At 59.8% G+C, this 15,685-nt stretch overlaps 3 protein-coding genes across 3 annotated transcripts; 2 read left to right on the top strand and 1 right to left on the bottom strand.

Annotated features, from left to right (window-relative positions):
- Positions 1-1,680: 1,680 nt before the first annotated feature.
- LTHEOB_12169 (CCAAT-binding transcription factor) lies at positions 1,681-2,766 on the top strand (the record flags this gene model as incomplete). The annotated part of the gene is made up of 1 exon (XM_035509006.1): positions 1,681-2,766. The coding sequence occupies one exon, from the start codon at positions 1,681-1,683 to the stop codon at positions 2,764-2,766; it is 1,086 nt and encodes a 361-aa protein (XP_035365286.1).
- A 1,780-nt stretch (positions 2,767-4,546) lies between these two features.
- Positions 4,547-7,273, bottom strand: LTHEOB_12168 (Checkpoint protein Rad24; the record flags this gene model as incomplete). Its single annotated transcript, XM_035509005.1, has 1 exon — positions 4,547-7,273. One exon carries the CDS (start codon positions 7,271-7,273, stop codon positions 4,547-4,549), a length of 2,727 nt encoding a protein of 908 aa, XP_035365285.1.
- A 998-nt stretch (positions 7,274-8,271) lies between these two features.
- Positions 8,272-14,115, top strand: LTHEOB_12167 (Rna polymerase rpb1 c-terminal repeat domain-containing protein; the record flags this gene model as incomplete). The annotated part of the gene is made up of 2 exons (XM_035509004.1): positions 8,272-11,042; positions 11,301-14,115. The coding sequence occupies 2 exons, from the start codon at positions 8,272-8,274 to the stop codon at positions 14,113-14,115; spliced, it is 5,586 nt and encodes a 1,861-aa protein (XP_035365284.1).
- Between the last annotated feature and the right edge of the window lie 1,570 nt (positions 14,116-15,685).

The following is a 15,685-nucleotide window of genomic DNA, read 5'->3' as shown; positions in this document are numbered from 1 at the left end:
GGCGCAGTTTTTGTGTCAGCTCCACAAGTGAAAAGGCTCGCTCGCCGCCTCTTCCTTTTCATTCGTTCATTCGCCCGCGCTTCACCAATCGGCCTCGCAGTCCTATTTATCGCTGTTCCATCAGGCCCGGCCCAGCTGCTGCGAAGCAGTGCTCGTCCGCTGGCCTACCACGCGCCTGAGCCACACACTACTCGCGCACCGCCTACCACGGGAGCCTGAGCTACGCGTGCACGCGTCGCCGACGAGCTGCCCGCCCACGAGCCCGCCGCCTCACCACCATCAAATCTCGTGACCCGACGTCGCCGTCCCCGACAGCTTGGTAGGTTGCGTCTTGGTTTTCTCGCTCTCTCCACTCGCTGCGCCTATCATCCGCCCCAAGCACCCCGGCCTGCGCAGCCAGCACCCGCCCCAGTCTCGCACCTCCCCCCATCCCGCCGCACCGACGCCGTCGACGAGCACTGCGCTGCGCTGCACTGCACTGCTCCGCGCAGCTGTGTGCGCTGCGCCGCGGCCCGCGCTGGTCCTGTCGTCGCCTGCTGCCTGCCACCGGTTGGCGCGCCGCCGGGGCCTCGGCTGCCTCGCTTCCGCCGCACCGCTCTGCGCTGTTGACGGCCGCGACGCGCGCGACCTCGTCCTCGTCGCCCTCGCTCCAGACACCACCAGCCACGGCTGCTGCGCGCGCGCGTGTAAGCCGGCAACGTCACCTGGCAGCGGCGCGGTCCAAAAATTGCCTGCGACAGCCGACGTGGATCGCCCGGGTTGAGCTGATTAGCACGGTACGGTTATGCTGCATGCATTGCCAACGCATCACCTCCAATCGACCTCCGGCCAGCGCACGCCCACCTCGCATCCTCCCCCAATTGATCTCCCGCAATCTGCGTCGCGCGTCGTGCTAACAGAACATCATCGTGCTAGCTACTCGTTTGGCAGAGCTTAATCCCTCTCCACACGGCACCCGAGCAGTCGACCGTCCTCCCCGGTCCAGAGCGCACCGCCGCAGTTGAGTGCTCTGATCGCGGCTTAGGCCCTGTCGTCAGCTTGGCCCTGTCCAGCCTGCGCCTGCGCATCCCCCGGGATCCGCCTCATCCTGACCGTGGCCACCCAATTGACAACGCATACCTGCCCGTGACGTGACTCAGGCTTGCCTGCGCTGCCCTCGACTTCAAGACCGCCCGATATCTAGCGAGCGCCCAACAAGGGACATCGAGGCTCTCTCAAATCCTCTAACTGCGGTCCGCGCGCAAGACGAAGATCACCGACGCTTTGGCTCCATCACGCCCGCAACAGGTACGTGAACCGCGCTTTTCGCCGTGCCGAGCTTGATTGGGCCGAAGGACCACGCGCTGACCACTTTCAGCACCATTCCTTCGCCACTAATTGCGCTGCCTCGATCCCCGTCGCGCCATCCCAGCCTCCAGGCACCACTCTCTGCGGAAGGCGCAATACCACGCCCTCCAATCGCCGCGCTGCGCCCGTTGCGCCGCCCGTCACTTGGCCCGGTCACCAGCTCGACGACCCGCAGTACAGGCTAGCGCCGCGTCCGAGACGCGGTAGACCTCAAGACGCGCGCGTCCGCAAGATTGCCACCCCAGAGCCGTTGAGTTCCTCACGACCGCACTCATGATGGAGTACGCGCAGTATCAGCAGCCTCACCACCCCCACAACCATGCCCAATCGCATATGCAGAATGCCTACGCGACGCCCTCGCAGTCGGCAGCCCAGGGCACCATAACCTCGCCGAACCAACAGACGCAGATGCACCAGCAGCACAACCAGACGTCGCCCCTCCTACCCTCGCAGACGAATCCCTACTCGCAGCAAGGCACGAACAATGCTGCGGGCCACCAGGTGCAACCGATGTATCCGTCGGCCGGCGGTTACGGAATGCAGTACAGCATTTCGGCCACCCAGGCAGCCGCCGCCATGGCAACTGCAGCGGCGGCCGGCCAGACATTTTACCAGATGGGCGACGGCGGCATGCAAGGCCAGCTGAGCCAGGACCCGCGTGCTTCGCCCAGGATAGGAGGGGGCGCTCAAGTCAAAGCGGACCCGCGAGGTCCTCGCTCACCGCCGCAGGTCCCAAACAACATGAGCGGCCAGCCCAATATTCCACCGCAGGTCCAGATGCAGCAGACGCTACCGCGCCGCATGAGCCAGCAAATCACCAGCCCTGCCATGCCCCAGCAACCTCCGCAGGCGATGAACCCAGCTGTGAGCAGGCCCTCGGTACCACCGCAGATTCCCCCGCAGGCGCCTGCGGTCCAGCAACACCAGTCGTCTCCGGACATCGTCACAGGCACAGCTGAGGAATCACCGCTCTACGTCAACGCCAAGCAATTCCACCGCATCCTGAAGAGGCGCATGGCCCGTCAAAAGCTCGAGGAGGCCCTGCGCCTGACTTCGAAGGGTCGCAAGCCGTACTTGCACGAATCGCGCCACAACCATGCCATGCGCCGTCCGCGAGGACCAGGAGGACGCTTCCTGACGGCCGACGAGGTTGCTGCTATGGAGAAGGCCAAGCAGCACGGCGAGAATGGTGGGGAAGCGGACGACGGAGTTGACAAGGAAAACGCCGGTACGCCCGCAAAGTCCCTACAGTCTGGCGCAGCTGGCTCGGCTAAGAGAAAAGTTGGTCCCAACGCTCAGTCGACGCCAACAATCAAAAAAACAAAACTCGGTAATCTTCCCGTGCAGCGGCCCAGCACGAGCGGTGACGAGAATAGCGAGGAAGATATCGAGGACGAAATTGACGACGACGACGGTTGAATGCGATCGACGTAGCACCGCGCTGCGCCTTTGAGCTCACCATGGATTCGCTTGTCCAGGTGTTTTCTTGAGTGTGGCGGAGGCTGTTCGGCCTGCAAATTGTGAGATCTGACGTCTTTCAGCCTTCACAGCACTACTTTTTAGCTCCCCTTAGGTTTTCGGTTGGTTCGGGTTACGAGTCACGATAAGCAAGCGTGTTATTTTCTCCCTTCTGAGGCGATCGTGTTCGCCTGTTGATGATTATCCTCAGATTGTGCTCAGACCCAGAGGTCTGTTACACCCCTTCTCTACTATTTTGAACGCACTTGTCCCTCCACTCTCTGGGGCAGCGCATCACGAATCTTTTTGAATTTGGCACATATCGTCGGGCACGGGGGAGCAACGGACATGGAACTTTCATAGATGGAAACTCCGTCACCGGACAGAGAGAAGGGCGATTGGCGCCGTTCCCTATACCCCCTTTCACCACTGCTGTGGTTTCTACTTCACCTTCACTTCCTCTGCATTGCGCCGGTTTCCTACGGATCGACGGATGGGGTTGGACCGCCTTTTTATATTCCCCCTTTTTTTTATTCCTGGCACCAAGATTGTTGTCATTGATGACTCTTAGCGGTGCTTTGGCTTTCATCCCAGCTCGGCGACGAGGCTTTGCACGGGCACGATATGGACGAGGTACATCATGTAGGGAGGACGTTGTATTATAAAAAAGACAGTGCTGAGCACTCTAGCTCCAGCGCAAACGCTCTCCCATGAAAGAGAAATAGCTAACTGAATTGATATCCCTGTGACTGTAGAGGAATGTGCTTCGGACCGTAAACAACCGATTTCGTAGGGAGCAGCTGTTCCATGGCGTGGCGGGTGTACCCATGGCCATAATGCGATGGCTAAGTGTGCTACAGCAAGCACGTGGTGTAGGTATTCGTGGACGGATGACCTTGTGTAACAAGGGACCCCCAACATTGCATCCAACGGGAGCAGTCACGCACGAACAGCTACCCTTTGGCTTCCGCCAGGCCTGCTGTCAAAAATAACCTCATACCCCCACATGCTTCGTTCTGCCTTGATTGGCCGCACTGGCGGTCAGCCATCAAAAGTCAAAGCACGCGGTGCAAGGACCGTATATTGACCGCGGTAATCTATGACGGCATAATCCGGTGGGTGATGATGTATTCAGTTAGCACGCTGAACAAAGCTGCGGCTGTACCATCTATCATCAGCTAACTACTCAGGATCCCGCGCGGGTGGCGTACGAGCCGCGACAGACGTGCCTGCGACGACCCCGTGCACAAGCAGCCGTGATGACAGTGGCAGTTGTGAGAGACACGAGCCCTTGCTTAATCCAGGCAAGGCGCGTGACGCTTCCCTGCTTTCCACACGAGAGGTTAACGGAAAGCAGAAACATGAAGTCAGAGCGGAAGGGGAAAGACGTGCCCACGCCCAGCCACCCGTCACGCTTGCGGGCCAGATTTGGTGTCGATGCAGATCTAAGGGTCCACCAACACCAGACACACACAAGCGCGCGACAAGGAACGTGAATCATGAGAGCGCCAACCACATGGACGGCGGTGATCTTCCAGCCGGGGGGGAAGCAGCCAGTCACACGGGCAGGATTTTATCATGGTACTTTTACACAGCGGGCCAACCAGCTCGCAGAGCGCCCGAACCCGGCGCGTATTGGCTGCGCCTTTCTTTCGAATGAAACCGCCCGCCCTGCGTGCCTGCCCGCCACGGCCCCCATTTCCCCTTCAATTCTGCCTCAGAGTCCCTTTGCTGTTTCTGCCTAATCCTCATCATCTTCGATGTCATCGTCACTCAGCACCAGATTCGCCAGGCCTTGCTCACCGCCCGCTCCAATCATAATTTCTCCGATGTGATCGTCACGCAGCGTCGTCGCCGCTCCACCTCGTCGTCGTCCTGTGCTCGTGCCGCTGGCGCCTGCGATTGCGCCTCCACCAAGCCTGATGCTACTACTCCTCGTCGATCCCAGCATTGAGGGTCTGGATGCTGATGATGGAGGCTCCTGCTCCGCCGGTCGATCCGTGCTCCACTCTTGGCCTTGTGCCGCCACCTCGCCATCGCGAAGCACGTCCTCGACGCCGTCGTCGGCATCGGCGACGCCGTCGTCAGCGCTTATTCCAACGCCGCTGAAACTGGTGATCTTCTCCACCTCGCCCAGCCTCGCCGCGTCCGCGGCGGCGGAGCCGAGGTTCGACGTCTTCTTGTTGCCCTGGCGGCGGAGCATCATGGCCATGTACGGCAGGCGCTCGAGCAGCATCTCGCGTTTCAGAGATCCGCTGCTGCCGAGAGGCGTTGTGACGGCGGCGCCGTCTTGTTGCGTGATGTCGGCGCCTGCGTTGTGATTGCTGTTTCTGGAACCGTCGTCGAGGCGGCTGGTGGGTCGATTGCTCCACGACTCGACGGTACCTCGTGCTGGCAGCTGTACGGACGCCTCTGCGCGATTTACAACGTCCGATTGCAACCGGCGGATGGAAACGTCGAGAAGACCCTGGATCTCCTCCTGGAGACGCCATAGCCTGAGCGAGGTGGGGTAGAACATCAGGGCAGCGTTGGTTCTGGCGTTGCTCGGTCCCCTCCCTCTCGCGGCTCCCGGTGGGAGAGTTGATCGCTTGACTGGATGGGGAAGGTTGAATAGGAGGCCGCGGACGGATGCTTGGAAGCTCATCTCGTCCTGCCGTAGGCTGTCTGCTCCAAGGCTTTGATATGCTCGTCGGGAACTCCCGGCCAAGCTGAAGCGGTCGGGAGAGAGCAAGTCGGCATCCGATAGCGCGTCAATGCATCCGTTGATCGAGTCTAATGTGTCTTCCTCGCTTCCCGTATTACAGGAGAGGACGTAGTTCTCATGAAGAGCGGCAGTAAAGGTCTGGATATCGGTGCCGAGCTCGTCCATTAACGCATCGACGTCGATTTCGGATGCCTTCGGGCGGCGATATTCGGGGAAATAAGCAGGAGGCTGAGGAAGCTTGGAGTTGTCCGCAGATTCATCCCTTTTGTTGTACACCACCTTACCCACAGCGTGGAATATACCAAGCGTACTTTCTCTTTGGGAGACGAGCGCCATGGATTCTTCTTCCATCTTCGTCATGGGCTTCTCCTTCGCCCCCTTTTTCACTGGTTTGAATGTCACTCGGTTACCCCAGTCTGCATTGTCGTCGCCTCTCAAGCAGAGGAATTCCAGGGTCGAGATGGCACTGCGGACGTCGCCAATTTCGGAGAGCTTCTTGATGACTTGAGGGCCGGGAGTAGTTTTTCGCCCAGATTTGCGCGCCTCCTTGGCGACTACAAGCTCGAGCGCCTTGGTTAAGAATGTTGGTGCAATCGGGTTGAACTCGATCACAGTAGTCCCAGGATGGTTCGTTATCTCGGGTCCAAGGAGCCGGTGGGCTGTGAAGCTGTCTGCTGCCGCTGTGTTGGTGGAAAGCAGAGTTTCCGATATGATCATAACAATGGGTGTTGGCGGGGGCGCATCTGCGGAGCGAGTGAACATGGCACCTAGGGACGGCACAGATGAGGAGAGATACTGTTCGATTGATGAACGAAAGGATTGCAATGCCGCAGAAGAGCGCGCAAAGGTGTTGGGGAACTCTTCAATCAGGACTATTTGCTTTCGATTGGCATCAGACCGGGGACTCTCAGAGCTCTTCTCTTCGCTGGAAGCGAAATCCAAGCTGCCGAACTTGCTGCGGCCCATGAAGTCTTCGAACTGTGCGGACAAGGAGACGAAAGCGTCAGAGGAAAAGTCAGAACCCATGGGGTTCTTCCATTCATTGATTTCGAAGCCTACATCTTTGGCCAGCAAATTGACAGTGGTCGTCTTAGCGGTGCCTGCAACCCCCTTCAAGACAAGGAGACGCTTCCGCTCCCGCCCGTCTAGGACGTTAGTCAGCCATGCTCTGACATCGGCAACCTTTTTCTTGTGGACAGCCAGTTCGTCCAGATTGACTGGGCCGTACTTTTCGACCCAAGGCCTTTGATCGACTCCACTGCTAGAGGTCAAGGCTGACACTGGAGTAGATGGCTTCTGGCCGGACGACGTCTTGAGAAACTTCTGGCTTCCGCTTGAAAGGGCATCTTGGTCAGGGCCGCCGGCGTCGCCGCCGCGCGCGCGCTTGAGCCATGTTGAGCGCAAGCCAGACTTGTTGGGCGCGTCGTCCAGCGAGTCATCCTGTATTATGTCGTCCTGGTCCTCAACAAAATCAGCATGCGGCGCTTCCTGTGAGGCGACGGGCTGGTCCTGTGAGCTCCTGGTGCGCTGGCGCTGCGTGGCGGCATTGAAGAAAGAGTAGATGGGTTTTTCTTTGGGCTGAGGCTTGGGCTTGGGCTTAGCGCGAGGCTGGGAGCTGCGCGACGAGCTGGTGTCCTGCGTGGAGGGCCTTGCGCGGGTTTTCGGCTTCGCATCGCGGGCGGGAGGGCTCGCAGACGGTCGGGCTTCATCTTCGTCGGAGGACAGCACAACGGCCTTCCTCTTGGTGGAGCGCGGCTGCGGCATGCCGCACGGTCGAAATTAGCAATGTATGGACGGCAGGGGTCATGATCGAGGGCGCAGCATGGGCGCGAGCGACGTGAGGCGTCGGCACTCGGAGAAGGTGACGCGATTGGAGATGCGGGAGCTGGGGCTCACGTCGTTGGCAGAAGTCGTGGCCAACTGAGTAAGCGCGGTATCACGTGTGCCGCAACCCATCACATCACAGTCACTCGCGGCCCGCGCCACCACCATCCAACCGAGTCCACGACTTTGGCCTCAATTGGCTCCGCTATATTTACGTCCCAGCCTCTTCATCCCGCCCGCTGGCTCGTCCCGTCCGGCACCCACGCGTGTGATTTGGAGCCCCGGCAGCGATCCAGGAAGCTCCCTCCCCAGACTGGCGCAGGAGCCGACCAACCGACCGTCACCACGCATATGCGCCGCTGCGGGCGCGCATGATTGTCATGCAGCCGCGCATGCTCCCCCGCAGCCCTCCACTGATACCCGTCCGCCCAGCTGCCCCATTAGCCTGCCGCCGCCCGCGGAAGCTGCGCCGACCTGCGAAGACAGCTGCGGCCAGGATGTTGGTGTACACGTATCTGTGCAACCTTCGCAACCGCCCGACTGTCAAGTTGTAGATTGACAGATGTGCACTCGATGACTGTCTGTCTCGCCGCCCCCAGCCCTGTCTTTTCCTTGCGCTCCTCATTGCTCGCTTCCGCCAACGCGGTCCTTGTAAGCCCCTCCGAATGCCGTCATCTCTATTGCTGTCGCGGCCGTTGGAGCCCGAATGGGCTCAGATGCGCCTCGACTCATGTATCCATTTCCCGGGAAGGAATTGCTCCGCCACGCAGGCCAGCAACTGGCCCATCTAGCATCCGTACAAAGACGTTCTCCTCTGCTCTATGCTGCCACGCAATCACTTTCCGTATCTCATCACTTCTTTTCGAATACTATCATCCACCGATAAGAAGTCGATACATCTCATTGCATTATATCTTGACCACTGATTGCGTCTCACCATGTACTCGCCACGCACGCGAAGAGTTCTAGAAAGAGGAGGCGACTCCAGATCCAAGGGAAAGGTCTTCAGGAAAGCATCTCGACAAACTGAGTACACCCCGCCCACCAGCCCCGACATCAAACCTGAAAATCTGCCACCCCTGCCCGCTTCCATTCCTCCATCACCAGCTTTATCCGCCCAAAAGTCACGACAGACCAGCCCAGCACCGTCTGCCGTTTCCCTCTCCTCTCGCCGATCAGACGCCACGTCAGTAAGGTCCGCACTACAGCCCACCGTGGAGGACTACAACAGTGACAACGAGGACACTCAACCCTCAGGGTCTGAAAAGTCTCAGACCCCAACTATAACTTCACCACCCCCAGAGCCACAGCACAGTAACGCACCTTCAGAAGCACCTACAAGTACCGGTACCGAGGCCTCGGCCCCCGGGTCGCAAAAAGAGGAGGATCAAGCTGCCTCGGAGGCTCCTAGCAAGGCACCGAGTTCCGTCAGCAAAGCACCGAGCGTCGCCAGCAAAGCCCCTACCACTGCTAGCAAGGCACCATCCACTGCTAGTAAGACGCCAACCACCGGAAGCAAGGCCCCGAGTGCAGTCAGTAAAGCCCCGACTGAGGCAAGCAAGGCTCAGAGCTCCGTCAGTAAAGCCCCAACCGAGGCGAGCAAGGCCCCGAGTGCAGTCAGTAAAGCTCCAACTGAGGCAAGCAAGGCCCAGAGCTCCGCCAGCAAGGCCGCAACTGCTGCCAGCAAGGCCCCAACTGCTGCCAGCAAGACCCCAACCACTGTGAGCAAGGCTTCGGGGGCTGCTTCAGGAACTGCTTCAGGAGGAGGGTCATCATCAGACGAGAAGGTCAGTGGTGGACATAGCGACGAAGCCCACGAGAGCGAGGACAACCTTGGTACCGCCGAGCCGCTTCTCCCGGAGGATAGCATTTCGCAACAAGGGGACGACGACGGGACAAGCCACGCAACTTCATACCATTCAGCAGCTACACCAGTGCCAAGATCGCCTACTGCAGCATCTGCGCTGAAGTCGCCAAAGGCGGCATCGATCAAGACGGACCTGCCCAGGAGTTCACCGTCACTGTCATACGCCGAAGCCCAAGACGAGTTCCAGCAACCTCAGTCGCCTACGGCTGCATCTTACGCACCGCCCCGAGGCCCCTACTTTAGTCCTTACGCAGACCCTTATTCCTCTTCGATGCCTGGGTATCCGCAAGGCTACTTTTACCCACCACCCCACATGGCGATGGCACCACCTCAAGGCACACCCCCTGGGTATGCCCAATCCCCATACGGCTACAATGGCGGACCGCCGTTCATGGGATACCCAGGAAGCCCGACGGCGCGCCGGCAGAATTCGACCGGCTCGCGGCGGAGCAGCCAGATGGGTGGTGACTTCGCCATGCCGCCAAACATCTTTGGCAACGGCGGCGGCGGCGGTGGCGGCATCGGCGGCGGCGGCATGAACGGATCCGCCGTCGAGGACGACGGCGCCGCCGATCTCCTCGGCCGCATCACGCAGGCCATTCCCGACCTGCACATGCTGCTGTCGCGCTACAACGAGACCCGAGGCCAGCTCGGCGCGCGCGAGGAGCTGATCAAGAAGGCCGAGGCCGCGCAGGCCGATGCGATCAAGCGCAAGGAGGACCACATCGACCAGCTGACCAAGCAGCTCGAGGCCGCGGCGAAGCACCACTCGTCCGAAAGCAACAAGCTCCGGCTCGAGATTGGCAATCTCGAGGAGAAGAAGAAGGAGCTGGAGGAGAGCATAGCCGAGGCCGAGCAGGCGAAGAAGGAGATGGAGGAGACGAAGGCGGCGCTCGAGGAGGCGAAGACGGCCGTCGAGGCCGAGAAGGAGGAGCTCGAGCGGACGCTGGGTGAGGAAAAGGATCGCCTCGAGAAGGAGCTCGGCGAGATGCAGGCGAAGGCGACGGCGCTGGAAGAGGCCAACGCCGAGCTCGAGGGCGAAAAGACCGGTCTCGAAGAGGCGAAGGCGGGGCTGGAGGCGGACAAGGAGGGTCTCGAGAAGTCGCTCGCCGAGGAGAAGGAGGCGAAGGACGCGCTCGAGAAGTCTTCGGCCGAGGAAAAGGAGCGCATGACCAAGGAGTTTGAGGAAGAAACTGAGAAGACCAAGAAGGCAGCCGAGGACGAGAAGATGGCGCTTGCCGTCGAGTTCGACCGCCTGCAGAAAGAGAAGGAGGAAGCCTTCGAAGCTGAGAAAGGCAAGCTTATCGATGAGCACGTTAAGGACAAGGAGGCCTTGCGTGCTGATCTGCAGCGCCAGAAGCGCGAGCTTGAGGAGAGCTTCGAGACGGTGCGCAAGGAGCTCGAGAACAAGCTCAACGAGGCGCAGAGCAACTTCGAGGATGCCCTGAAGAAGGAGCGCGAGAGCCGCGAGCTGTGGAATGCGGAGCGTGAGAGCTTGAAGAAGGGATGGGAAGAGGAGCGCGAGGAGATGAAGAAGGGCTTCGAAGAGCAGCGCGAGCTCTTGACTTCTCAGCTCAACAAGGAAAAGGAGGACCTCCGCAAGGCCTTCGCCGCGGAGAAGGAGGCGGCGGAGAAGGCGGCGCAGGAAGAGAGGGATAAGCTGGTTGCGGAGCGTGACAAGATCAGCAAAGAATGGGATGAGGAAAAGGATCGTCTCGAAAAGTCCATCGGCGAGCTCAGGAGCATAGCCGGTAACTTTGGTAATGAGAGGGAGCGGATGCAAAAAATCATCGAAGGCTTCGGTGAGGCGGCTGTCGTCAAGAGCAAGGGAGATGCGTACTAGTAAGTCCTCTCCCTGGTCTCTGTCTGTCTTTGAAACAAAACAAAAAAAAGTTGCATTTTCGGAGTTTTCCTTTCGTTCGTCTAAGGCAACGAGGCGAGTTTTCCTCTTTGGCTTGGCAAATTGTATTCAGTGGTTCGACTTAGCGGCCAATTTAATTCTATCTTTTGGTCTCAAGCGTTGCGCTCTTCTTGTCATTTTGTCACAATGCATGTTCGACGTTAGAGCGTAGATCTGCTAACGTCTTCATCCGAACTTAGTCTTGACGCCTTTGCGCGTCTGCAGCAACAGGTCTTCTCCCTCTCGAACAACCACTTCAAGAAGCTTCCCGATCCAGCTCCAGAGGCGGAAAAGGTCGGCGTCCTCCCCGCCGGGCTTCCTTCGTTCATAGATGATAGCCCATCAGCCACTCACATCCGAATCTCCTACGTGATGCACAAGATCTCGTCGATAATCACGCTCCGCATATTCACGCCCTTCCTCTTCAGTCCAGAGGGCATGGAAGACGCAACCACCAAGCTCCTTCAGGAAGTCAGCGACCAGCTGCGGACCAAGAACGCGCTGAAGGAAGCCACCTGGCGGCAGCACACGCTGTCGACGCTCTTCCGCGGGCCAGACGCGAAGCAACGCATCAACAAGGCGGCGGGGGCCGTGGTCGACGAGATCTGCCAGGCGATCCAGCCGCTCGCCGACCCGATGGACGAGGAGGGGGTGCGGGTCGAGATCCGGCGCATCGTCAAGCTGGCGGCCGAGACGTGGCGGTTCGCGCGCATCGAGCGCGAGATGATCTCGGCCTCGATGCCCGCGCCGGGCGAGGTGTGCGCCGACGACGCGCACGAGAAGCACTGGCCGCAGCAGCCCTTCGACATGCCCCACTACCCGGTCAGCTCCATCGCCGACCTGGACGAGTCCAAGCTGTCGCCCAAGTCGAAGGTGCTGCTGCGCTTGTTCCCGGTCATCGAGCGCGAGCCGAGGCTGAGGAAGGACAGCAACGACGGTGGTAGCGGCGACGACAACAAGCCGGATGACGGGTGCGTGTACTGCTACGGGCTGGCGCTGTACGAGGACTCGGCGCCTGTGTTGGCTCGTCTGCGCGAAGCGGAGCTGGCTGGTGGTCTGTCAGGTACGGACGACTCCTCTTCTTCCGCTTCTCCTCCTATCGATGATGACAAAAAGGAAGACACGAGTGCTGAATCGGAGTCAAAGGACCCTCCAGCTGCTGAGGAGGAGACGAAGGCAGCTGAGGAAGGGGGTGGGGGTGGTGGGGATGACGATGCTGCGGTGGCGGCGGTGGTTGCGGCGGCGGTTGCGGCTGGTGTCGCCGCCGCTGCGGAGGGGGAAGGAGAGGAAGAGAAGAAAGATGATGAGGGTGAAGAAAAGAAGGAGGACGGCGAGGAGAAGCCAGCTGAAGAGCCGGCGGCTGCGAGCGCAGAAGAAGAGGCGAAAGAAGAAGCGGCAGCGGATGAGACCGCAAAATCGGAGGAGGAGGCTGAGAAAGGTGAGGAGAACAATGACCCCCCAGCGCCGGCCGAGGGCGAAGCTGCGCCTGAGGTGGTAGCGGAGGAGGTCAAGGAGGAGCAAGCTGAGGAGAAGCCGGCAGAAGACGCTGCTGCCGAGGAGAAGTCAGAGGAGAAGCCTGCCGAAGAACCAGCAGGCGAGGAGAAGCCTGCGGAGGAGCAGAGCTCCGAAGAGAAATCCGGCGAAGAGCGGTCCAGCGAAGAGAAGCAAAGCGAGGAGGCACCTACAGAGGACAAGCCCAGTGAGGAAAATACAGGTGAAGACAAGCCGGCAGACGAACAGCCCAGCGAGGAAAAGTCGCCAGATGAGCCTAGCGGAGAGGAAAAGAGCGAAGAGAAGAGCGACGACCAGCCGGCTGAGGAGGAGAAGTCTGAAGAGAAGGCTCCAGAAGACCCGCCTGCTGAGTCGACAGAGGAGAAAGCCGCAGAGACAGAGGCCGCTGCTGACAATGGCGATGAAGCCAAGCCAGCTGATGAGCCCTCTGCTGAAGCAAAGGAGGAAGAGAAGCCTGCCGAGGAGCCTGTCACGACTGAAGAAGAGACGAAAGCTGAGGAAGCCCCCGCTGAGGAGACCCCCGCTGAGGCTCCCGCTGAGGTTCCCGCTGAAACTCCTGCTGAGGATGCTCCTGCCGAGGCCCCTGCTGAGGAGACTCCTGCTGAAGCTCCTGCTGAGGGGTCACCCGCTGAAGAGCCCAAAGCTGAGGAACTGCCTGCTGAGGAGCCCAAGGCAGAGTCTGAGGGCGACGGCTACATCGCCCTACCTCGCAAGATCGGCTCGACGCCGGCGATGGCAGCGGATGGCGAGGAGGCGAAGCCACCAACGCCTCCGCCTGACGAGGCCAGGGCACCATCCCCTGCCCCCAGCAGGAAGGCTGAGAGCGTAAGAAGCAAGGCCCCAAGCGTCAGGAGCGTACGCAGTATCAAGAGTGACAAGAGCTCTTCGAGCAGGAGGCGTTCATCCTCACGACCAGGCACGCCGAGACCAGGACTTGTCGAAGGCCTCGCGGCCGCCAGCATCCTCGCAGCAAGCTTGAAAGGCGGTGGCGACGACGGCGCCAGCTCCAGCGATTCCTCGATCCCCACGATGCCGACGCCCTCGGAGGACAGGCCTCGAAGCATGCGCAGCGAGCGGCCGTCGTCGCGAACGCGGACGGCGTCACGACCTTCGCATTCGCGGCGCGGGTCCGAGGCGGACGACCGGCCGCACTATCGGATGAGGGACAAGCCCGTCATCGAGCGCAGCTCGAGCCACAGGGCCAGCAAGCCGCGCACATTGGGCGAGGGGGCGACCAGCAGCCGCCGGCACTCATCCTTCGCGGCCGTCAGTCCCTCCGTCGAGCCGATCACGCCGGCGAGCGAGGCGTCGCTGCGTGACCGCAGCGCGCGTGGAAGCAGCCGATACGCAGATAGCATGGACAGCATCAACCCCGGCGGTGCGAGCTCGCGAAATGGTAGCAGTGGGAGCAAGTCGGGCACAGTGACGGACAACAGGAGCGCAGCCATCAAGGGGCTGTATCAGCACCAGAACCAATACCCTCATCACCACGTTACGAGTTGAAGTTGAGATAAGAAGGTACGGTATAGAGATTAGGTGGGCGGATGCGGTTTAGAAGTTGACTCATTTTTGCATGGTAATGGCTGCATTTCGGTGTTTGTTCTTTCCTATTCGATTCGCGCTAAGCTATGCATTGCATGCCAGGAGCCGGTGATTTTTATTTTTTTTTCATAAAAAAAAAGTGTTCGCTGTTGAGTGTATCCATTTGTAATCCTTGTCGGTAGCGTATAATGTCATGTAATTGCTTTTCACAGCCAAGGCGTGTGAAGGATTTCCCAAAGCCCGAGACTCGGCCATCCGAGCTTCTCCACCAGAACAGTGGGTCAATGGATCAGTCTTTCCAGGAATGAGCGTGAAGCTAGCGGAAACAATAAGTCCAGAATGTGTGACGGGTGCAATTGGTGGAGGCAAGGCTGATTGGCCAGAATGGAAGGCACGCTGTTCAGCCTCCGCGTGAAGCTCGTTCGACCGGTCAACGATAGTGATGAATGACACACGGAAGTGAGTAGACGATAAGGGGGGAAGAAAATGCACGAACGCCAGGGCTCGTGTCAATACGTAGGAGGCTGTGGTGGTGCAATGAGCTTCAATTTCCCCGGAGCTTGAGCCGCGTGATAAAATCAAGACTTCACCAAAGAGGAGCAGTGCGGCTGGCAACGGCGGTGTCCAGGCTGATCGCCGTTGCACAGCAGACACATATGCGCTGTGCTTTTTGTTGCTGCGAGTGCGGCTCCGGGCAAACGGCAGCTGCGGCTGCACGACGCAAGCCATCGACTGACGGAGCAAGACAAGAAACCCAAGAGGGCCAGATGCACCCCAGAGTCAAGGAAAGGACAACAGCTGACAGGCGCACGAGCTGCGGTACCGGCGCAGAGGAGGCGAGGGCGGCCGTTGGCACAGCTGGAAGGCGTCTACAGGGCGGGCGGATTGGCCGGAAGCGCACTACGGAACACGGACCGCAGCGTTGAGGGTGCGTGAGAGGGTGCGACGTGGGCGCGGGCGGCTGTGCGGGAGAGCGTCCGGGGAGGCAGCGGGTGGCGGCGTCCAAAGCTTACAGCAAACGTCGACTATTTTACCCTCGAAAATCTTTGCCCATCAGGCCACCCATGGATTTCCCCCTCTCCCGCCCATCTAGATTGACGCTCCTGGGGAAATCGATGCACACTCCTTCTATGCACTCCGCCCAACCCGGACGGCCGGCTCGGCTATCTTTCGCTGCAAACCATTGGCCCAGCGCCAACAGCGCGTGCAGCTCTCCATCTCTCCAGCCACGCGGCTGTTTATTCCTTCGAATTCTTGTTTTCACCATTCTGTGAATGTTTGCCCGATGCGGACACCCCCTGTCTCCCAGAACTTGTCCAGAACACTCAACGGGGCAATCGACGTTGATCAGCCTCGTATCCTCCCCACAGCTCCAGCTCCACTGCGCGCGTACAGCCGGAGCTCTCTCCTCCACCGGAAGTGATTGGCCGCGCTTGCCTGTGAAACTAGGGAAGCTAATTTAGTAGTACACAGTACTACTGCACTTTCAAAAGACAAGTTAGGGACAGAAATTAAGCTTGTGCGGAATGAC

This window comes from Lasiodiplodia theobromae (assembly GCF_012971845.1).
Source record: "Lasiodiplodia theobromae strain AM2As chromosome Unknown scaffold_58, whole genome shotgun sequence".
In the NCBI taxonomy this organism is placed as follows: Eukaryota; Fungi; Ascomycota; class Dothideomycetes; order Botryosphaeriales; family Botryosphaeriaceae; genus Lasiodiplodia; species Lasiodiplodia theobromae.
Note: the sequence above shows the minus strand (reverse complement) of the source record. Positions and strands in the feature narration are given on the sequence as shown.